Source organism: Saccoglossus kowalevskii, chromosome 8 (genome assembly GCF_978046115.1).
Source record: "Saccoglossus kowalevskii chromosome 8, keSacKowa6.1, whole genome shotgun sequence".
Lineage (NCBI taxonomy): Eukaryota > Metazoa > Hemichordata > Enteropneusta > Harrimaniidae > Saccoglossus > Saccoglossus kowalevskii.
Window position 1 is genome coordinate 13,567,285 of NC_140648.1, and position 24,831 is coordinate 13,592,115.

Consider the following 24,831-nt stretch of genomic DNA (forward strand, 5'->3'; position numbering starts at 1 on the left):
GTAAGTGTAACCAAATTTAGAATTTCAGGACATAAATTACCAATTGAAAAATTAAGATACCAAAAAATACCCTCAGAACAAAGATTTTGCACACTGTGTTCTGATCAGTCTGTTGGTGATGAAATGCATGCTTTTTTTGACTGCAAACTGGATGAAATTGTAAAGGCACGTAGCTACTTTTGGAATACTCTATCATTATACAATGATAATATTATAAAATTACCAAAAGAAGATATGTTTGTGCATATTATGGGAATAAAAGACAGTTTCATTGCCAATAGTCTAGGAAAGTTTATTAACACAATTTTACAATGTAATACCTAATAGTTGTTAGTGTTATCTGTTTTAACATTTTATTGTATTTTTTATATCTGTATTTCTTGTTATTGTGTTGTTGTTGTTTTTTTGTGTATGATTATTGACCATGGTTAATGTATTTCCAATTCATTAATTTGAGTCAAATAAAATATACTATACTATACTATACCATACTATACTATAATACATGATCATGACAGCATCAAATATCAACAAACTACCAATGAACAGAATTTATAATTACTATGGCTTTTTAATATCCATTCTCAGTTTTTATACTCTTATTACATTTCATTGAAGTGTTACAGCAATGTTTCATGTACCCATAAAAGCAATTGAATAGTCCAACTACGCCGTCTCAGACGACCACACATCAAAGGCATACCGCGTCCGGTGTTTTGATAATCGTCCAATCAAGTTCTATATAAAGACCGAAGCTGTTCATACACTTGCAACAGTCTTCGTCACTTTGACCATAACGCTGATAAGTTTCGAGATGAATACCTTCTCAAAAGTTCGTAGATTTTTCAAGGTACATGTGAACCCGACCTTGTTTAATTGGCATATTATAATCAATTACGTTTTTCTATATTGACGATAGTGCGAGAGACTACATAGTTCAATCAATAACTAACAGCAACAAACTGCATTTGCTTGTCCATACGCTGGTTATTTTGTACGTGACATTGGAATGTTTTCTTAACCTCGTCACACACACGATTCGTCAAACTGGATCATTTCCGTGACCCTAGCAAAATTACAATATACGACACTTCTCTCCCTTTATATTTGTTTTCACTTACAATGATTCCGTCATTTATGTATTTAGTGAAATAAAACATTCATTTATTTAGTGAATCATTCATTCATCACATTCCACAATCTGTTGTTAGAATCTGAATCCGTTGATCTGAATCTGCTGTGAACTTTAATCTCGTAACAACTAACATGGCGCACGATGTTGTTCAGAGTTCGGTGTGCAGCACTCACTCATGGATGTTATTCGACTTGTTCACATTATTTCTTGTTAGTTATATCACATCACAGTTATTTATGCCATGGTCACACTCTCTCAGGTACTTCTTCACAGCTGTCGCAGCAGTTGTATTAGTTGTAGTCGTAGTTGTCAGTCTTCGGATACCACAGTTGCCGCGGTCTGCCACAGATCCCGTACTGGAGCCGAACAGAGTGTTGGTGATCGCACATAGAGGGGGTGGTCACGACGCCCCTGAGAACACCATTGCTGCCATCAGGGAGGTTAGTTATGCACCAGTCAATGTAAACCCCGACCATCCTCACCTCGGGATATGTGGGGACAAGGAAAATGTCCCCTACCTGCCTGCTATTTTTTGTTTTCTTGGTCTGCCTACTCTCCTTGTTCCTGAAACATCCCCGCGTGAAGCATGAAACAAGGCACTGCCGCAACCTTGCCGGACGTGTGTTCCTAATACTTTTTTTCGATATTTTTTTAAAATCGAATTATCTCAAATTATTCCCAGTATTAGTGCCATACTTGCCCCATGACGCCTGTGATGGAAGAGGGTTGGGATTAACATTGACTGGCACATTAGTTGCGTATTTCTTCACTATACTATAGTTTGGCATTTGAGAAAGCTCATAACTTCACTAAATGTGTTTGTTTATTTGCATTTGCATTTCAATTTCACATGTTTTTAAAGATTTATAGTTCCTTGGTATTATTTTCATTAGAAAAAAATTATGTTGATGTAAGTTGCGCCTGGTGATTGAAAAGATAGGAATCTCATAATTGCTATGTTCACACAGCAGCATTCTATCGGAGCCGAACTACTGCTCCTCCCACGGATTAACAGGAGATTATCTACAATGCGTTCATACGGTCGGGAGCCGAACGAGAGCCAAGATCTGCCAGAGTTAGATTCAGTTCGATCAAAGCCGAGCGGAACAGTGCCCTTGAATAATTAGTGACTGAAAATGATTTTAGTGTCGTGCTTGTGTTTTTTTCTTTACATGGCATGATGCTGTTGAGCTAGGAGAAAAAGGAGCCTGACCATGGAGGTAGAAAAAACAATGACTGGTATTTTAAATTTGGTACTAGTATCTCGAATAAACAGGAAACACGGCAGCTAAAATACGTTTAATACAGCCTATTCGCTCAAGTTATTGTCATGCAAAATTACCATTTTGTAACTATTCAACTGTGGTGATATCTATTAAATCTAAACCTACCAGGAACACGTCACCGTACCGCAATCGCTTCTACGATTTTTATCTTTAGTGTCTTTAAATAGTTTCCATTCAGTCGTTCTTTCAAGTTTTTGTCGCATAATTTCATACGCCATTTTTTGTTTCCCATTGAGCTATCAATCTATCGCAATGATTCGTTACTATACACTAGGTCGCGTACCTCTTATTCAAGCGGGAAATTGCGTGAAATTATGAAAGATGTTGTCTCCGCCATAATTGAAATGAGAGGTTACTCGAAGAAGACGATTGAGAGCGTGATTTTGGCTCCGATAGTTGGGCCTGATGCGTTTACACGTTCGGAGCCATGCCGGGACTCAACCCTATCGGAGTTCAACCCCGAGGGTTTAGTGGAGCCGAACTTGGCTCGAGCCGAACGCGTTCACACGGCTATTTTTGCTGGCTCGAGCCGGCTCGAGCCTTTGGGCTCCGATAAAATGCTGTCGTGTGAACATAGCAAATGTTCACACCAGCATCTCTGCCGAATAGTGTAAATATGGCTGCCACTGAATTATGCGTGCACTGGTGCTGCTAGGCAATGCTTCAGTATGATTTGTGCAAGATCAGTTGGTATATACCCAACTTTAGCAGTGGTTTATTGCCATTATATTATACCAATATTTCTAAAATGTGGAAGTAATTTTAAAGAATCAAAAACTATGTATGAATGTGATACACCCAAAACATTCTACATGCATTTTTGGTAAAATAAAAATGGGTCCTGGAACCAGCTTACAGCAGTAATAGATACACCGAGCAGTGTAGCAAATCGACAATATTGATATATTAATGAACATAATTAAAAAAAAAGAGATGTAGGGTTCACAAGCGAACCACTGCATTGTTTGTGTAATTCTGAAAAACAAATTTTCATGCATCTCTTTTCAACCCCAAATACCCAAGGATTACAATTTACATTCTATGATGTAACGCCAAAAAATAGGATAGCAGGATTTACCCCTACTGTGTGTTATTCATGTTTCACTTCTAAACATGAAAAAACTTAGTATACTAGGATGATGCATTTTACCATAGTTTGCATAACTAAAAATACACTCTTGATATTAAAGCAATTGAAATGCTGGTATAATTTAATCTCATAATAATATACAGTTGCCGCACCTCGTCCTGTTCAATATAGGACCACTGGCGACGTATACAGCATGTGTTTAAATTACATTGATTATTTACATGAAAATCAAAAGAATGTTTATGCGCAAGGTTAACATGTTCACATTTGTTTTTCTCAATGCTGGTGTAAAGGAGCACAAAAATCAGATGTGATCATGATGACAAACTTGTAGTCATCGCGGACTGTAAACAGACTACCATGACAAGCTGCGTTAAGGGGGTATGACCAGGTCGTATCTCTAGATTTAGTTTTTCACTTTCAAGTATAGATGTCCTATCTAAATAATTTAAAATGTATTTTTAGTATTGCCCTGTTTTTCAGGCTTGAAACATGTGGCTTATAAAAGAACACATTAAGTAGTCCTCTCAAATGTATCACATATTTTTGTTAAATGTACCTTGAAACAATCATAAATATGGACAAGTATTTTGTTTATAAACATATTGTACATGTATTGTTTCATGGGAATTTTATGGAAATAAAAATATTCATTAAGCATTACCCAGAAGATTATACAAAAGCTTTTTGGGAATACTCATTACCCAAGAGTCTGTGCCTTTTTTTTTTTAGTCATTGGTCAATTTACTTCTATGCACATGAAAGATATTCTACCCTATTTGTCCAATATCACACCCATTCAAAATTATGGGCGAGCTACCTTATTCCTGATTACTAATGGGCACGATGTAATTCTGTTTGCGCATACATAACCTACCATGCAACAGGTGAGGGTAGGACAAAAATATAAAAAGTGAAAAAAAAACAATTGACATGCAACCCCGGAAGAAGTCAGCAGCGTATTTCAAACAGTTTTTAAAAAAAAATCAGAGAGAGTGTTGGTGGTTACCAAAGGGGGCAGCAGCTAGAAGAACTATACAAGACAGCTGAGAAACATGGATTGCCAGTTGAAAAAATTATTATGGCAGAGAACTGAAAAGGAGACAGTGTGTTTCTCTGAGTAAAATATGACCGTGACATGTTTTTCAACTTCAAAAATACCCCCCAAATGTATGGAAATATTATGCTATAAAGCCAAAGATAATTTGCACGTTTGCTTAGGCAGAATAGTATGCAAATTTCCTTAGCCCGATACGAGTTACCCAGGTAATTTTATTTGAAACATCATCAATTTGAGAATCAGGAATTATATGACACATTTTTGTAAATTTCATGCAGAAATGTATTCTGCAAGCAGATTTAAAATTGGGCAGTTGGTTCTTGAAAAACGATTATTAATAATATTAACACATATCACAATTTCATATTATTGTCTCGGTCAATGAGCTATGTTTGGCTGCAATACAACCATTTTCCATTCCTTTGATTGTCTTATTTTCAAGTTTCTCATAATGATTTTTCAAATGAAAAAAATATTAACAAGTTGTAAAATGCCATTCATAAATATTAAGATAATCATAATAATAAATACTTGATATTCCAGTGTTTTCAACCTACTCAAATATCATGTGATATTTTGATTCTGAAATAAAATAAAGATCAGTAGAAAATTTTGTAGGATACTGTTTAGGTTTATAGCTGAGTATTAACAATTTAGAACTAATTTGAAGTATCACAAATAAAATTCATCTACATTGGAATTTCAGAATTATATTTCACATTTAAATACATAGTTCTACAAGTTATACCCAGGGATTTTTAGATTAAGATGATTATGTGTACGTCATTGTTTAAACTAATAATGATTAATGACTAACAATTACTAAGTATCACATCTGCAACTTATTTTTTCTACCTTAGAAATGGGAAGCACTTGTGTGGTTACATTGTTTAAAATTAATGATTTTGCACCCAGTATGTGCTAATAATAATATTTATGATTATATTTCAATAACACATTTTGAAGCTGTTTGTAGAATTTCGCATAAAATATTTTGATTGTAATAAATAACATGCTGGTGTTGGGCTTATTTTAAAATAATTACATACATTTCTATTGATTCTGAACCAAAAATTCAAAAATCATAATTTCAGTGACAGTACCGTACCTTGATCAATGTCCCACCTTAAGATACCTTTCTTTAATATAGTACATAATGTTTTTGAGCAAGTTGATTAGTACAATTACGTCATTGTTGAAGTGGACTTTCCACAATTTCTAATGTTTTTTTATTTAAAAAAATATGGAATGGAGAGAGGTAGTATTTGTAACCTTAAGTAGCTTCTGAGTATTATTCTATTTTTATGTATCTATCTATGTATTTATACCGGTACTTTTTTTTCTTTTTTCCAAACTCAGGCACATAGTATGGAGTTATGACATGTACAATAATAATGCATAATTGAATAACAAATTTTAAATCACTTTTTAGAATAATTTTCTGTATAAAAATGATTTTATTACCTTGCCCGTACCATCAAAGATGGAAGGGAAAGGTATATTAAGGGAAAAATTTTGTCCGGCGTTGTCGTTGTCGTCATCGTCGCCATCGACGTTAATAATTGTTATTGTGTGCATAATAACTTTACTAATTCTATTCCAAACTTTATCAAACTTGGTCACCTTATTCATCAGTATGAAGTCTTCCCTGAGTTTGAACAACAGATGTCCTGTATGAAAATATCATGCAAAAATTGAGAAAATCTGATAAAATATTTTGACTGTTTCTACTTGACTGATCACTGGTGATACACATCAAAGGTCACTGATCTCAGTGGAAATATGCATTGTTGTATGTGTTCAATGAAGCAAATGATTTATCTTGTAATAATATCCTTGGTAATGTATCTCAGAATCCCATACTGGGTTTCAAAACCAACTCATGGAGAGATTGCACAGTCTGATACACATTTGCAAACCTACCAATAAAATCTTTACAGAAAACAAGATGTCAGAAAATCAATATAAGCACTCATATGAACTGGGTGCCTAACTTTGATCAAGATCTGAAGCTAATAGAAAATCTGTTTAGTTCAAAGTTATCAAATCAAAAACAATACATAAAAAATACATTAAAAGCAAAACATTTCATCCACATTTTAAAAAGAAAATTATTCTAAAATATACAGTCAAACCTGTCTATAAAGACAGTCAGTGGACTGAGCCAAACTGTCCTTTATTGACAAGTGGTCTTTATATGGAGGTGGCCTAATTTATTCATTCAACCATGAATATTAATTAGGGTGGGAATTTTAACGGAGATCATAAGCAAAACATAAAAACAAACCTACACATTGTACAATGAATAGGTCTTTTTTAATAAAAGTCACTCAATTTCATCTGGATAATTACACAGCTTTACTTTTTTACTACAAATTATATCATGTAAATTCAATGAAACCAATTGATTCTGCCCATGGATTCATTGGTGTATTTAATGCATAAGAACGATTGTCAACGATCGGCCGCATTGGCGTTTCAACTCGGTCTTTCACACTCTCGCCATCCATGTCTTATTCCCCAGTCTCTTACACATATTCCATCACAGGCGGTAATCAGTCCCATCGTTAGTATTGTCGATTGTGACAAAATGCACAGGCAAAGTTGCCGTGTTTGAAAAAACAAACAAGCATTAAAAATGAAGAAGCATTGGCAATAAACAAAATTTACCGAACTCATAACCATTGCTCCAACTCTCGGTGTTGAAACAGAAAGTCAAACGAACCGGAAATGAAACACGATGATCGTACACGCAATTTTATAGTTATTTGTCGCAAGCATCGACGTGTCAAAACTGCCCAAATGAAACGAATTTTCTCGATTGCGAATTATTGATATTACCGTTCATAAAAAAAAGAGGATCAAAATAGAAAACATCTTTCGTTGAGAATAACCCTGAGATGACCCCTCAGTAACAATACGTTTTGCTCATGCGCTAGCTTCATTAGCATAATTTATAACGATCAACAAAAAACAACATGGCGAGCAAAATAGGTCGGATTTTGCAATCCCGCGATGAAAACGAAATAAACGAATGTTTTATTATTTTGTTTGGATATTTCATGTCGACAAGGTAAATAAAACATCTCTCATTTAATAAAACTGGTTCATTTTTCTTGTTTTCGAGACGGGAGGAATTTGCTCTTCATGTGTGAGACAGTCCACAGAAGTGCCGCTGGCCGACTGGGGATCGATGGTACCGATCGGAAACAAGCTAGTTTTTCATTACAAACTTTGAATGGAACTGTTTTAATTTGTTGTTAAAATATTTCCAGTCCCCAGATGTTACATTCAGTTGATATTCAACTTTTTTTTTTACTTTTTCGCAACTTCACAAACCAAGTTGCGATGGTACCCCTGTCTATTAGTATTAGCTTAAAGATTGCGTACTCGGTAATCTGAACGTAACATATGACCACTTTCCTGTTAGCAATTCGCAAGTAGCTATTGTCTTTTTGCTGAGACCGTTTGATGGAAATGTTGGTGGTCGTTATACAAAGGTTAAAGTGTGAATAGGTCTACAATAGGGTGTCGCTGGTCGCGTTGGACAGGTGGTTGCTATATCCAGTGTCTTAAACGTGTAAATTGCGAAGGGACTGTACTAAGGTGGTCGCTATGAGCAGGTGGCCGCTCTGCACAGGTGGTCGTTAACACAGGTTTGACTGGATGTATTCTGTATTTGACAAACAGTTCATTCGACAAATGAAAACTCACAGGAATATGTTTCAGCTATTAGAACAGAATGATAGAGTTTTTATAATACTAGTTTAAAAACGCACTTCAAAGATTGCAGTGTTTGAAGATGTAGATTCTCAGGAGGCAACAGTACTGTTGACTTCTCCCTCCACTGGACACCAACTATTTAAGTTGATTTGCATACAAAGCAGAGCTTGCAACATGATAGCTATTCATAAAGGGTGTTTTTTTTTTACTTTTCATATAATACAGTAGTCACACAATGAGGCAGTTCATATTTGTCTCAGTGAATCATTAATTTTTGACAGACACCTGTACAAAATACTTGGACTAAAGCCAGCTAAATTTTTAGCTCCGCTGTCAACTTTGTCGAGCGGAGCTTATCATATGAGTGATTGTCCGTCGTCGTCCGGTGTCCGTCGTCCGTGTCAATGTTTTAAATTTTCGACTTCTTCTTGAAAACTACAAGTCTGAATGCTTTGATACTTGGTGTATATGTACCTTGGGTAGACCTCTCTCAGATTTGTTCATTTCATGATCATATCTTCAATTCTCTAATTTTGGTGAATATTTTTGTCATTTTTGGTAAAAAGTGATATTTTCGACTTCTTGTTAAAAACCGCAAGTCCAATTGCTTTGATATTACATATATAGGTACTACATGTGGATCTCTCTCAGATTTGTTCATTTTGTAATAATATCTTCAATTCTCTAATTTTGGTGAATATTTTTGTCATTTTTGGTAAAAAGTGATATTTTCAACTTCTTGTTAGAAACCGCAAGTCCAATTGCTTTGATATTACATATATAGGTACTACATGTGGACCACTCTCAAATTTGTTCATTTCATAATGATATCTTTAATTTTCTAATTTTGGTGAATATTTTTGTCATTTTTGGTAAAAAGTGATATTTTCGACTTCTTGTTAAAAACGACAAGTCCAATTGCTTTGATATTACATATATAGGTACTACATGTGGACCTCTCTCAGATTTGTTCATTTTGTAATGATATCTTTAATTCTCTAAATTTGGTGAATATTTTTGTCATTTTTGGTAAAAACTGATACTTTCGACTTCTTGTTAAAAACCACAAGTTCAATTGCTTTGATATTACATATATAGGTACTACATGCGGACCTATCTCAGATTTGTTCATTTCATGATGATATCTTTAATTTTCTAATTTTGGTGAATATTTTTGTCATTTTTGGTAAAAAGTGATATTTTCAACTTCTTGTTAGAAACTGCAAGTCCAATTGCTTTGATATTACATATATAGATACTACATATGGACCACTCTCAAATTTGTTCATTTCATGATATCTTCAATTCTCTAATTTTGATGAATATTTTTGTCGTTTTTGGTAAAAAGTGATGTTTTCTTCTTGTTAAAAACCACAATCATTTATGGTCAAAAATGATATTTTTGAATTCTTGTTGAAAACAGCAAGTCCCATTGCATTGATACTATGCATATTGTTCATTTTCTAATGATATCTGCTGTTCTTTAATCGAAATGTGCATTACTAACAGCGGAGCTATCTCAGCCGAGAGGCTGCTTGTTCTGTTATCTTGCATGTTTTATGAATCTATTCACATCTAAATGCAGCACTTTTTATTTTGCAATGAGACATTTGTTTTTATTCTAAAATATCTGAATTACTTTGAATAAAGCTGGAAATTATGTTCCTTAAAATAATTAAACAAATAAGGCACCAATGTTTTTGTAAGATATTTACATCTTTTAAGGACATTCGTTAGACTGATTCCCCACTGTTGGTTCAACCCCAAAACTTGTTTGTATTCAAAATTAATTATGACAATGCGTATTTATATTGAAACAAACTATGATAAAGGGAATAATATTATATAACAAAGGGCAAGGTCACCAGAGTTCAACTATGTTTAGCTCCGCTGTCGACTTTGTCGAGCGGAGCTTATCATATGAGTGATTGTCCGTCGTCGTCCGTGTCAATGTTTTACTTTTTCGGCTTCTTCTTGAAAACTACAAGCCTGAATGCTTTGATACTTGGTGTATATGTACCTTGGGTAGACCTCTCTTAGGTTTGTTCATTTCATGTTGATATCTTCAATTCTCTAATTTTGGTGAATATTTTTGTCATTTTTGGTAAAAAGTGATATTTTTGACTTCTTGTTAAAAACCGCAAGTGCAATTGCTTTTATATTACATATATAGGTACTACATGTGGACCTCTCTCAGATTTGTTCATTTTGTAATGATATCTTTAATTCTCTAATTTTGGTGAATATTTTTGTCATTTTTGGTAAAAAGTGATATTTTCGACTTCTTGTTAAAAACCGCAAGTGCAATTGCTTTGATATTACATATATAGGTACTGCATGTGGACCTCTCTCAGATTTGTTCATTTTGTGATGATATCTTCAATTCTCTAATTTTGGTGAATATTTTTGTCATTTTTGGTAAAAAGTGATATTTTCGACTTCTTGTTAAAAACCACAAGTCCGATTGCTTTGATATTACATATATAGGTACTACATGTGGACCTCTCTCAGATTTGTTCATTTCATGATGATGTCTTCAATTCTCTAATTTTCGTGAATATTTTTGTAATTTTTGGTAAAAAGTGATATTTTTGACTTCTTGTTAAAAACCAATAGTTCAATTGCTTTGATATTACATATTTAGATACTACATGTAGACCTTTCTCAGATTTGTTCATTTCGTGATGATATCTTGGATTCTATAATTTTGGTGAATATTTTTGTCATATTTGGTAAAAAGTGATATTTTCGACTTCTTGTTAAAAACCAAAAGTTCAATTGCTTTGATATTACATATATAGATACTACATGTAGACCTTTCTCAGATTTGTTCATTTCGTGATGATATCTTCAATTCTCTAATTTTGGTGAATATTTTGGTCATTTTTGGTAGAAAGTGATATTTTCGACTTCTTGTCCGATTGCTTTGATACTATACATATTGTTCATTTTCTGATGATGTCTTCAGTTCTTTAATTGAAATGTGCATTTCTAACAGCGGAGCTATCTCAGCCGATAGGCTGCTTGTTTTAACTATGAGAAGTTTGTGTTGAGTATAGTGTGATTAAATTCAAAGTGTATTTTGAGTGATGTAGGAAAAAATAATAAAAATTGTAAACTTTCATGAAAAATAACAAAATCTCAACTACTATTTATAATTTTAATGGCTAATTGAAGTATAGGTTAAAATATGTTTCATTTAATATAATCACATGATAATTTTTCAGTAAGATATCAATCAATTCACACAATTGTGGCATTGTTTGCCTAAATATGCAAATTAGCTATAAGTCATCCAATTTTTTTACTCCCATGTGCGAAATACACAATGGGAGTCTTTGCAGTTCGTGTGGCTGTTTATGCGTGTCCCGCTGTTTCACTGATATCTCTAGAACCATATTCTGGACTTTGATGAAACTTGATGCATAGATGCTCTGGGCTAATGTGGCGATTTGATTAGGTTTGGATTTAAATCCCATTAATTACCTAATTTGCATGATTGGCCCACTGATATCTAAAGAACTACTCATTGGATTTTGATGAAAGTTGGTACATATATGCTTTGGGACAATGTGCACACCTGATTAGTTTTGAGTAAAAATCCATGCTTATTAATTACCTAATTTGCATAATAATATGTCAATTTTTGTTTTTTCCACTGATATCTCAAGTACTAATCATCACATTACAATGAAACTTGGTACATAGATGTCATAAGACAATGCACAGATCTGACAAGTTTTGGGTTAATATCAGTGCTTATTAATTACCTTTATTAGCCTAATAATTCATTACAGGATTACAGTGATTCACACCTTTTAGACAATAGTGATTTCTAACTGGTTGTTGAGGGACTGTGACGTAAATACTCTAAAACAATGCAACGATCTAATTTGTTTATTGTCTTCAATACTTTCAGGACATGAGAGTTTTTTACCAAACGCTTCAGCGTGGTATTAAAAGTTTGTTTTCAGGGATGGGTGATACCAAGGTGGAAGTAATTCCTGGAATTACAATAGAGAGGGTTCAGGTCGAAATACAATATATAGTGTTTTCATGTTTCGTCTGATATTTCTGTGGTATTCTGCTGCTGTAACTAATGCAAGATTTGTTCCAAAATTCAGTGTTTTTTTTGCTGAAAACACCCCTATGTTTTAATGGCAGAGTCGAACTAGCTTCACTTCCACTGGGAAATCTGCATTGTTGCTTGAATGAGAAGCTGATTAAACACTGTTCCTGACCGACGAATGAATATGTAACAGCTAATTTTAACAGCCTATCACATGATTTTTCTCAAAATGTCAACATGGAAAGAGGCTATTCCATTTTACGCAGGAATAATTGGGAGTAGAATATGTGAGGGATAGTATCAACAGAGATGTGTATACTAGTAATGAAAAGTAATATCTATCGTTCTTTTGAATCGCTAACCCTTTTGTTTTAGTATACTGGTTTGAAAATGTTGAATTTGCATAATTTGCGATGTTTTTTTTTTTTTTACTGAAACTTCCCTATAGATTGAATCACGGGTTTGAAGGAGAACGACACACCACGTGATTCGTTTGAATACAATGATGAGGGGTGCAGATAGGCCACCGTCCGATCTCGATGGAACGTTTCGAATCAATCATACATAGTTTAAATTTATGTTGAAGTTAAAAGTTCCTTCACAGAATTGTGCATTGGCAAACATGCCGTTCAACTGCGGTACTCCACTGACGGGATGACTTTTGTCGACAGTGGTCGTCGCTGAGCTGCACGCTACAACTTTGCTTGTGATGTTGCTTGTTAGCCGTGGATTGAATGAATCTTGATTACCGGTTAAAATGTTGCTCATTTGGCGTTGGTAATCTTTATTTGGAACTAGGTAACGCCGCAACGTCGCCAGCAAAAACCTCCTGGTACTTTGATGCAAAAAAACATTCAGTCTTTAGAAGTCACTGTATTTTATTGCTAGAACGTATTCTGCTGTTAAATGTATTATTTCCAGCCGTTTGCGATAGTATTTTCTAGATTGGAGGCAGCATTTACATTCCATTCAAAGTTCAATGTTGCGTTGGGATTGTTGGCGTTGGTGATCTTTTACCAGTGCGCAGCGCAGCGTAGCCAAAATAAATGCATGATCATTTGAACAATGCAATTTCAAGGCCGGTAGGAGGTAATAAATTTGGGGCGAAAGTATTCAAAAATCTGTTTTTGGCTGTTGCCACGGCAGCGGTGGGCCAAGTTTTTTCTTCTTCAATTAGTGATGGTCTGACCTGCCTTATGGACAAAATCAGCCAAGCCAAAATAATCACAGAGCAGTTAAAAGCCGTTGCTGGTGAAAAGTTACCCTAACTTTCAGGTCAATTTTCTCTGTAATGAAAATAGACATATAAAAACAGAAAATTTATGCCCACACTCAAGCTGAGTAGAATGAGCTATGTCCGTGCTTTTTAATCATAGAAATGTAGGCTGAGATACATTTGGCGCGAATGTATTAAACAAATCCCTCATACTCTATTGAGACTTGACACAGCACAGTGAAAATTGGATTCACATGGACATGTAATGCTTGAAAACGTTTCAGCGAAAATAAACTAAGTGAAATTCTATGTGACTTCATAAGAGTTGGAAATGAACAAATTATATGACACCCGACCCTACCACTCCATAAACAATGTAAACTACCGGTACCAGTGCATTATATTTGCCTTCAGGAGAAATTTAAATAAACAAATTATATGACAACGAACTTAATTATAATGTCAGCCTCTAGTTCAGCACTGATTAAATAAACTACCTCGTCTTTATGCCAACTTGTAGTTATTCGTTGCCCACATCGCTGACTTCAAAATATATGTTTCAATCCTAGGAATTTCACTTGCAATAAATGCATGGGAGTGCCAGTCTTTCATGATTTTTTATTGTAATGTCAATTTCTTGCGATTACTCGGAACATGAAGCTGTAACCACATACCGCCTAGGTGCTGTAACTAAATCCTGGTATAAGCACCGATTAGGCAGGCTTGAACTATGCATGTAAAGCCACCTGAGAGGTATATCCAATCATGTAGATTACTCATTGTTTGGTAACTATTTGCTGCAAATGCAGCAAAAAACAATATAAAAATATTACCCACACAGCATTCTACAGGTTACTTGTTCTAAACTTTTTTTGATTTCAATATTAGCATTGTTTTTCCATCAAGGGACATTATAGACAATCTGCAATAAAGTGGTTGTATTAACTACATGCAAAAAGCTTCATATATGTGTTACCGGTACTATTTCAGGCGAAAAAGAACGGTGCTGATGGAGTGGAACTTGATCTTGAATTTACTAAAGATGGCGTTCCAATTTTACTGCATGATTCTACAGTGGATCGCACTACCAACGGAAGCGGAAACATAAACTCATTTACATTTGAAGAAGTTAGAAAGCTAGATGCATCATATGGTCACAGATTGAGGTAAATCAAATTTTCTCGCACCAAAGTTGATGACTGAATCAAATCAGCATGCTGACCATTGTATTTGTCGCTCTCCTAATAAATATACTTCTAGCACATTATGATTTATATGCACATCTATTGGAGATGAATTTTTAATAAAATTCCCTATGACTGTGTCTAATACAAAGTGAATGACCTCTGTGTTGTTTATTTCCAGTGCCACGCTTGGCAATGAACAAATCCCAACTCTTGAAGAAGCCACGGTGGAATGCTTAAAACTAGGACTGAAGATATTCTTTGATGTAAAAGGCAACGCAAAACAGGTTATGGTTAAATTACAAGTGCCATAAATGGTTATAGTTGATTTCTCTGGTTGCATGATGGTATTTTCTGAGTACAATGTAGGCATATTATACTACCATAATAATGTTGTTTGGTTTGTGTTTTTCGTGATTATTTAACTTTTTTAAGCTGTTCATGACAACACAAGTTTGTGAAGTTCTAAATGTGTTAAAAGGTCTTTGCTCAGCATTGAAAAGTCTGACAATTTTTGGAGAAAAAAAATCAAGCCATTCAAACTTCATATTCTCACAATGAACTCGTGTATAATCTTATCATGTCATGACTTGTTATATACTGGTATAAACTTATGAACTGTTACAAACTATTTTCCCCCAACATTTACTTCCAGGCTGCAGAAGCTTTAACCAAATTGTACAAAAAACACGAGGAACTTTACAAGACAGCAGCAGTCTGTTCATTTTATCCAACTGTTATTTACAGGGTAAGCTGATATTTTGTATCCTATTTGCTCTTGTAAGTTCATGTTTGCACTTGAAATGTCAGTACTGTACATAATTTGTTGTTATATATTGTAACGAATAACAGTAATTTTTGAGCTGTCTACAGTAAGCTACAGAAGCGGGCAACGAAAATGTGAGTAAATGTTAGAAAGTTAAAGCAGGGGAGTCGTCACTTGCGCATGCGTCAGATGACCATAGCATGTAACTGTTTACAAACAAGCATCTACCCATGAGTCTTTACATTTTAGCTCAATTCCCATGCTTGCACAGGTGATGACCCTCCCGCTTTAAGCTTTGCATTTACATGCCTTCTAGTAAATACGGTACCAAAAATTACATGTACATATATTTCACTATTTGCTTTGATCTACAGACGAGACTCATCGATCCCAATATAGTAACCGCTCTTACGCATCGTACTGGTGATTTAACATATGACATAACAGGGCAGCCACGAGACTTACCGTTGTGGCAATCGATGGTTGCACCCTTTGCCGACGTAATAACTTACTGGGCACATCATTCATGGCTTTGGTATTTCTGTGGAAACTCTGCATTTTTGCTGATGAGAGCAGAAGTTTCTCTGTAAGTATTTCTGATTGCTGTGATTTTTTTCTTCTTCATGTCTGATTTGTTTTGTTTTTCATGTGAATAGATTTAATATCTTGTTTAAATTTTTAAAATGAAATGATAAAATTAAATAAAAATTAAATAGATTGACAAATTATGAGTAATGAATAAATTCCTGAAATATAACACAATATGTTTGGTAAAATAAATATTGAATTTTGTAAATAAAATTGTATTAAATTTTGAAAATAAAATCGTATTGAAGTTTGTAAATTAAATTTTAATATGCTTTGTAAATTAAACTCTATTACAGTTTGTGAATTAAATCGTATTTAATTTTGAAAATTAAATTGTATTGAAATTTGTAAATTAAATTTTATTGTGCTTTGTAAATTAAACTCTATTACAGTTTGTGAATTAATTTGTATTTAATTTTGTAAATTAAATTATACTTTAATTCTATACTGATCACAAATTTGTGCATACAAAATTCAATATTTTGTTACCTAACCAAATGACAGTGAATGTGAATAAATCCCTCTAACTGAAATGAGCTTCATAAGTTAATTATTATACAATGTAATTATGTTTATATTTTTCAGACAAGTCAAAGCTTATTGGGAAGCCAGAAATATTGCCCTTATTGCATGGACAGTGAACGATGAGATTGAAAAGCAGTACTATGAAAATCACTTGCGCACTGATTACATAACCGACTGTTTAGCTACTGATTGTGGTACAAGTAAATATAAATAACAGATGACTTTGTTATAACTTCTCTAGTATATCATATTTAAAGATATTTTTGGGTAATTTAATACGTAATTGTACCCAATACTAAGAAATTATTTCAGGTACATTCTTGAGGATGTTAGTTAAAAAACAAATTTAACTGGATTAGTTAAAACAAATTTAAAACAGAATTGAAAAAAATTTTACATATCCTATTTAGGTGTACACACATTTTTATAAAACATTTACTGGGAGTTATTTATGCTACTTCCATCACAAACAAGGTCTTCAACAAATGGCATCTTCTCATTTACCAATTCTTAAATTGTAGGAGTGTTTAAGATATTGCTAATGCAAACAATTTCCTCATTTGTTAGCTGTGAACTTCAAACAAAATTTATGTCAAAATTTGTCATCACTTAGATGCATTTAAATGAAATAATTTGTAGATTTTGATCTTCAGGGAAGAATTGTAATCAATCATGTAATTATTTGATCATTCCATTAAATTGATTCTCCTCTCTTGTATCCAATCACGTATTTATGAGTTGTGGAACTTTCTACATTGCATCAATAGAGGGCGCTTTGGTCCTGCACTAGCATTGACGCAGAGACCAAATGTGAGCTTAGATCAGTGCTGCAAACTGTAGACCATTATTGATGCTTATCTCAGGTATTTTATTTTTGTTATTATATTATTCCAATTTCCTGGATTTGTCCAATTTACTGTGAGCTGCAGTAATTTTCAAGAAAAGCAAATTTGTGTGTGTCAATTTTTACGAAAATATTACATTCAAAAACTCAAATGAATGGGAATGGGTCAGGGGTGCCGCTGTAAGTCGTCACTTTGTTGATAGTTTCGATAATTCTTAAACTGCTAACTCCAAACAAAAATTTTAACCGAAAATGAGTTTATCACCTTTTCTAAAACCATATCTATATTAGTCTGGTCCCTTTAAGTGAATGGATACCATACAACAATCAATGTTAGTCTGGTTCCCCTAAGTGAATGGATACCATACAACAATCAATATTAGTCTGGTTCCCCTAAGTGAATGGATACCATACAACAATCAATATTAGTCTGGTTCCCCTAAGTGAATGGATACCATACAACAATCAATGTTAGTCTGGTTCCCCTAAGTGAATGGATACCATACAACAATCAATATTAGTCTGGTTCCCCTAAGTGAATGGATACCATACAACAATCAATATTAGTCTGGTTCCCCTAAGTGAATGGATACCATACAACAATCAATATTAGTCTGGTTCCCCTAAGTGAATGGATACCATACAACAATCAATATTAGTCTGGTTCCCCTAAGTGAATGGATACCATACAACAATCAATATTAGTCTGGTTCCCCTAAGTGAATGGATACCATACAACAATCAATATTAGTCTGGTTCCCCTAAGTGAATGGATACCATACAACAATCAATATTAGTCTGGTTCCCCTAAGTGAATGGATACCATACAACAATCAATATTAGTCTGGTTCCCCTAAGTGAATGGATACCATACAACAATCTATATTAGTCTGGTTCCCCTAAGTGAATGGATACCATACAACAATCAATATTAGTCTGGTTCCCCTAAGTGAATGGATACCATACAACAATCAATGTTAGTCTGGTTCCCCTAAGTGAATGGATACCATACAACAATCTATATTAGTCTGGTTCCCCTAAGTGAATGGATACCATACAACAATCAATATTAGTCTGGTTCCCCTAAGTGAATGGATACCATACAACAATCAATATTAGTCTGGTTCCCCTAAGTGAATGGATACCATACAACAATCAATATTAGTCTGGTTCCCCTAAGTGAATGGATACCATACAACAATCAATATTAGTCTGGTTCCCCTAAGTGAATGGCAACCATACAACAATCAATATTAGTCTTGTTCCCCTAAGTGAATGGATACCATACAACAATCAATGTTAGTCTGGTTCCCCTAAGTGAATGGATACCATAGAACAATCAATATTAGTCTGGTTCCCCTAAGTGAATGGATACCATACAACAATCAATGTTAGTCTGGTTCCCCTAAGTGAATGGATACCATACAACAATCAATATTAGTCTGGTTCCCCTAAGTGAATGGATACCATACAACAATCAATGTTAGTCTGGTTCCCCTAAGTGAATGGATACCATACAACAATCAATATTAGTCTGGTTCCCCTAAGTGAATGGATACCATACAACAATCAATATTAGTCTGGTTCCCCTAAGTGAATGGATACCATACAACAATCAATATTAGTCTGGTTCCCCTAAGTGAATGGCAACCATACAACAATCAATATTAGTCTGGTTCCCCTAAGTGAATGGATACCATACAACAATCAATATTAGTCTGGTTCCCCTAAGTGAATGGATACCATACAACAATCAATATTAGTCTGGTTCCCCTAAGTGAATGGATACCATACAACAATCAATATTAGTCTGGTTCCCCTAAGTGAATGGATACCATACAACAATCAATATTAGTCTGGTTCCCCTAAGTGAATGGATACCATACAACAATCTATATTAGTCTGGTTTCCCTAAGTGAATGGATACCATACAACAATCAATGTTAGTCTGGTTCCCCTAAGTGAATGGATACCATACAACAATCTATATTAGTCTGGTTCCCCTAAGTGAATGGATACCATACAACAATCAATATTAGTCTGGTTCCCCTAAGTGAATGGATACCATACAACAATCAATATTAGTCTGGTTCCCCTAAGTGAATGGATACCATACAACAATCAATATTAGTCTGGTTCCCCTAAGTGAATGGATACCATACAACAATCAATATTAGTCTGGTTCCCCTAAGTGAATGGATACCATAGAACAATCAATATTAGTCTGGTTCCCCTAAGTGAATGGATACCATACAACAATCAATATTAGTCTGGTTCCCCTAAGTGAATGGATACCATACAACAATCAATATTAGTCTGGTTCCCCTAAGTGAATGGATACCATACAACAATCAATATTAGTCTGGTTCCCCTAAGTGAATGGATACCATACAACAATCAATATTAGTCTGGTTCCCCTAAGTGAATGGATACCATACAACAATCAATATTAGTCTGGTTCCCCTAAGTGAATGGATACCATACAACAATCAATATTAGTCTGGTTCCCCTAAGTGAATGGATACCATAGAACAATCAATATTAGTCTGGTTCCCCTAAGTGAATGGATACCATACAACAATCAATATTAGTCTGGTTCCCCTAAGTGAATGGATACCATACAACAATCAATATTAGTCTGGTTCCCCTAAGTGAATGGATACCATACAACAATCAATATTAGTCTGGTTCCCCTAAGTGAATGGATACCATACAACAATCAATATTAGTCTGGTTCCCCTAAGTGAATGGATACCATACAACAATCAATATTAGTCTGGTTCCCCTAAGTGAATGGATACCATACAACAATCAATATTAGTCTGGTTCCCCTAAGTGAATGGATACCATACAACAATCAATATTAGTCTGGTTCCCCTAAGTGAATGGATACCATACAACAATCAATATTAGTCTGGTTCCCCTAAGTGAATGGATACCATACAACAATCAATATTAGTCTGGTTCCCCTAAGTGAATGGATACCATACAACAATCAATATTAGTCTGGTTCCCCTAAGTGAATGGATACCATACAACAATCAATATTAGTCTGGTTCCCCTAAGTGAATGGATACTATACAACAATCAATATTAGTCTGGTTCCCCTAAGTGAATGGCAACCATACAACAATCAATATTAGTCTGGTTCCCCTAAGTGAATGGATACTATACAACAATCAATATTAGTCTGGTTCCCCTAAGTGAATGGATACTATACAACAATCAATATTAGTCTGGTTCCCCTAAGTGAATGGATACCATACAACAATCAATATTAGTCTGGTTCCCCTAAGTGAATGGATACTATACAACAATCAATGTTAGTCTGGTTCCCCTAAGTGAATGGATACCATACAACAATCAATATTAGTCTGGTTCCCCTAAGTGAATGGATACTATACAACAATCAATATTAGTCTGGTTCCCCTAAGTGAATGGATACTATACAACAATCAATATTAGTCTGGTTCCCCTAAGTGAATGGATACTATACAACAATCAATATTAGTCTGGTTCCCCTAAGTGAATGGCAACCATACAACAATCAATATTAGTCTGGTTCCCCTAAGTGAATGGATACTATACAACAATCAATATTAGTCTGGTTCCCCTAAGTGAATGGATACTATACAACAATCAATATTAGTCTGGTTCCCCTAAGTGAATGGATACCATACAACAATCAATATTAGTCTGGTTCCCCTAAGTGAATGGATACTATACAACAATCAATGTTAGTCTGGTTCCCCTAAGTGAATGGATACCATACAACAATCAATATTAGTCTGGTTCCCCTAAGTGAATGGATACTATACAACAATCAATATTAGTCTGGTTCCCCTAAGTGAATGGCAACCATACAACAATCAATATTAGTCTGGGTCCCCTAAGTGAATGGATACCATACAACAAAATTGGGTATGATAAAAACAAAAATCACTACTGAAAGATTTTTTAATCAGATTAGCCGGAAGCAAGCCACTTCAAACAAAACCAGCATGCAAGAAATAACTTTAAAAAAAAGACATAACTCACCACTGGGGGCGCTATCAAAACTAGCAATTTCGAGACGAGCGTTTGTGAAGGAGATATCTGTGATTGTGAGATAGAAATGTCCGTACTGGGAGGGAAAAGGGTTCCTCTAATGAGACAGTAGCTCAAATAATTTCTTTTTAGAAATGTGGAAGGGAAGAGCTACATTGTGTCATCCCTATAATCACTTGTCATTACGATGCTCTTGATAAATTGTCAGAAGGCTTTGAACAGGGCCATTGAAACATCAGAAGCCGCAGGAAGGCAGGAATGAAGGGAAACTAGATTCGTTCATAACAATTTTACTATCACATTTTATAGGTAACCCATGGGTTACCAGTGATGTCTAGCAATAATGATCAGATAACAGCAATAAATCTGCCAATTTACATCAATTTGTATGTGTTGTCTCTCCAAGCAAATACTTGTTACCTATGACCACACTCAGTAATACCATACTACCACTCACGTCCATGTGTCTGTGCGTTCGTCCCGGACCTGTATCTTAGACATGTCTGGACCAATCACAATCAAACATCACACATACTTCATTTTGTTTCACGATCTGAATCAAGTTGGCCGAATGGTGGCCATTTTGTTTTAATCAATGCTGTTCCAGAGCAATATTTCTCAATATGGACAAGTACTCGTTTGACAATCAGATCCAAGATGTCATCAATCATTTTAATGTTAAAAAAATCATCATCTTCTGGATCCATACTTCTGACATGTTTATGTTCCAACTATATTACTATAAACAAAACTATATATCTTAAATTTGATAACTAATGAGGACTGTGCCATGCATGGCTTGTTTTCAATGATATACTAGTTATTCAGCTGCTTTCTATATTTGTTATCATTATTATTATAAATTTATATAAATTTATTTATAAATTTGTTCTATACGGTGTGTTGTAATGTTGTAACACCTGAACAACCTCCACGTTTAGAGGGAAACGTTATGCACACATTTGAAGAGTAGATGACTTTTTTTTACTAAGGTTTTTACAAACAAACATCTCTATTGTAATAAATATATGGCCAGATGTTCAAACAGTTAAATCTAACACATAGGTCAATAGCATGTATATCTTGCTGAAAGGTAATAGGCATGGCTGCCCCTTTCTTATGCCACGTCAATTGCAGCGCCCTCATTCGTTGAACTCTGCTATGCGGCGATGGGAACTATATTATGAACTTTCTGAGAAATACAAGCATACAAATTAATGTTTGTTTTATGGCAGACTATCATATACAACTACATATACACCTACTAGTAGTTTTACAATTATTCACTGTTGGTATGTGAAAACGTCCAATCCTTGAATTTAATCTAACCCCCATCTAACCGTTGAACAGCCGTAAATAGTGCCTATATAACTTTCTTTTAGTTTTAGTAAAACTAACACAGCCTCCATATTAAAGAGAGGCCCTAAAATTTCAATCATATTTCAAACAAAAATACACACCATTCCAAAATTAATTTTCAAAATAAATGTTCACGTATAGTGCATGAGTCTATGCTATACATGTAAGTATTTATTGCTTTCCTAGGCCACCGGCCCAAATACAAACATATCAAAACAATGCTTAAAATGTCACAGGTACAAGTAGAGTATGATAATGTTCTCGGCTATAGATCACATGGAATTAAATAATAATTAATTGTTTCCTAACTTCAAATGATGTTAACACAAACACACACATATTTCGTAGAATATCACCATTTGTTGCTTGAACAAGCCTTTGAAATTTATCCATGGTTGGTTGGAATGAATAATGTTGGGGGATTAACTCTCGTCTTAATGTGTTATGGGCTGGACAAATCAACAGAAAATGATATTCATCCTCAACAAAATTAGCACGACATACTACAGACTCTTTCCGTTGAAGGCAAACCTTCGCGCCGCCCTTCTTCAATTCTAAGTTGTAAAACCCCACAACGAAAACAGGCAAAAATGCGGACGAGTTTCAGATTGCAATTTAAAGGTAAATATTTCTCCGGCTGTAAGGTACTCTTGAACTCAATGTAATTACGTAATTTAGGTTTCAAGGACGCATTTGCTTTCCAAAGCTGTTTCTGTGTGTCAGAGACTCGCAGTACAAATTCAGAAAGAAAAACGTCCTTGCTACCTACTTCTAGAGCTAGCCAGACATACCATATGAATACAAAATATGTTTAATTGCCGTCACCCAGTTATTTCTACCTAGGTCATTGAGATTACGCAACATTGAATAGGCATGCCTGGGAATTCTCGTCGGGGGGAGTTCTAAGAGTCTAAGTCAATACTTAATACAACGTTTAAGTGTGGAAACAAAGATTGGAAGTCGCCCACATTCTCCAAGCCTACTGCACCATTTCCTATGTACTTCAATTTGGTCGTAGTATTGAAATCCCCATATTTCAGATCCGTAACACAGAATAGGAGATATAATTGAATCAAATAATTTGAAATGGGTGTCAAAATGAACCCCATTAAGTTTAACAGATACTGATGAAAGAATCCTAAACGTTTTCCCAGCCTGGTCCGCTGAAGTAGAAACTGCTTTAAACAAAATGTTCCTGGAAGAAAGCATGAGACCTAAATACTTACAATAGGAAACAACTTCTAACTCGCTTCCCTCAAGGTACCGCTTCTCGTTTTTTGAAGCGTGACCGCCTTTGCGGAAAACCATAACTTTTGTTTTTTGTAAATTAACTTTCATACACCACTTGCTACAAAATTGCAATAAAATATTAATCATATTCTGCCGGTTTGGAATTGAGTCACTAAAAGTGGCTACTTTACATCATCTGCATAAAATAAAGCAAACAGATAATAAATGTCCCGTGTTAGTTGAATCCCCAAATTTCCTGTGTTAACCAACATCAAATTTAATTCTTCAATAAAGAAACTAAATAAAATAGGGCTCAACATACATCCCCTATCGGACATTTAAAGAAACTTGAACGATTCGATTCAGATTTGACACAAGACTTAACATTACTATACATAGAACGCAATATACAAAATATGTTACCATGGATACCAATTGTTAATAATTTATATAATAATAGTGAATGATTTATCCTGTCCAATGCTTTAGAAAAATCCACGAAGAGACAATAAAATTTACCACCCCTTTTAGCCAAATACTTCTGCACAATAGCATACAAAACATAATATTATCTATAGTACTGTGATTTTTTCGAAAACCCGATTGACAATCGGATAACACGCCATTATGTTCTGTCCATAAACTTTAGCCTTTCATTTAAGATTGCCGTAAAAATCTTTCATAAAACATATAATAATAATGATATCCC

General features: G+C 34.5%; 1 protein-coding gene across 1 annotated transcript; it reads left to right on the plus strand.

Annotated features, from left to right (window-relative positions):
* The first annotated feature begins 1,250 nt into the window (after window positions 1-1,250).
* On the plus strand, window positions 1,251-17,365 carry LOC100366891 (glycerophosphodiester phosphodiesterase 1-like). The gene is made up of 6 exons (XM_006811762.3): window positions 1,251-1,575; window positions 14,570-14,745; window positions 14,945-15,050; window positions 15,419-15,511; window positions 15,904-16,115; window positions 16,703-17,365. The coding sequence occupies exons 1-6, from the start codon at window positions 1,267-1,269 to the stop codon at window positions 16,854-16,856; spliced, it is 1,050 nt and encodes a 349-aa protein (XP_006811825.1). The 5' UTR covers window positions 1,251-1,266; the 3' UTR covers window positions 16,857-17,365.
* Window positions 17,366-24,831: the final 7,466 nt, after the last annotated feature.

Bases quoted from the DNA above. Each gene is read 5' to 3' on its own strand.
- LOC100366891 (XM_006811762.3), top strand. From the start codon at position 1,267: ATGGCGCACGATGTTGTTCAGAGTTCGGTGTGCAGCACTCACTCATGG. The intron at 14,746-14,944 runs GTAAATCAAATT...GTTTATTTCCAG, and splicing joins TCATATGGTCACAGATTGAG to TGCCACGCTTGGCAATGAAC. The intron at 15,051-15,418 runs GTTATGGTTAAA...ATTTACTTCCAG, and splicing joins TAAAAGGCAACGCAAAACAG to GCTGCAGAAGCTTTAACCAA.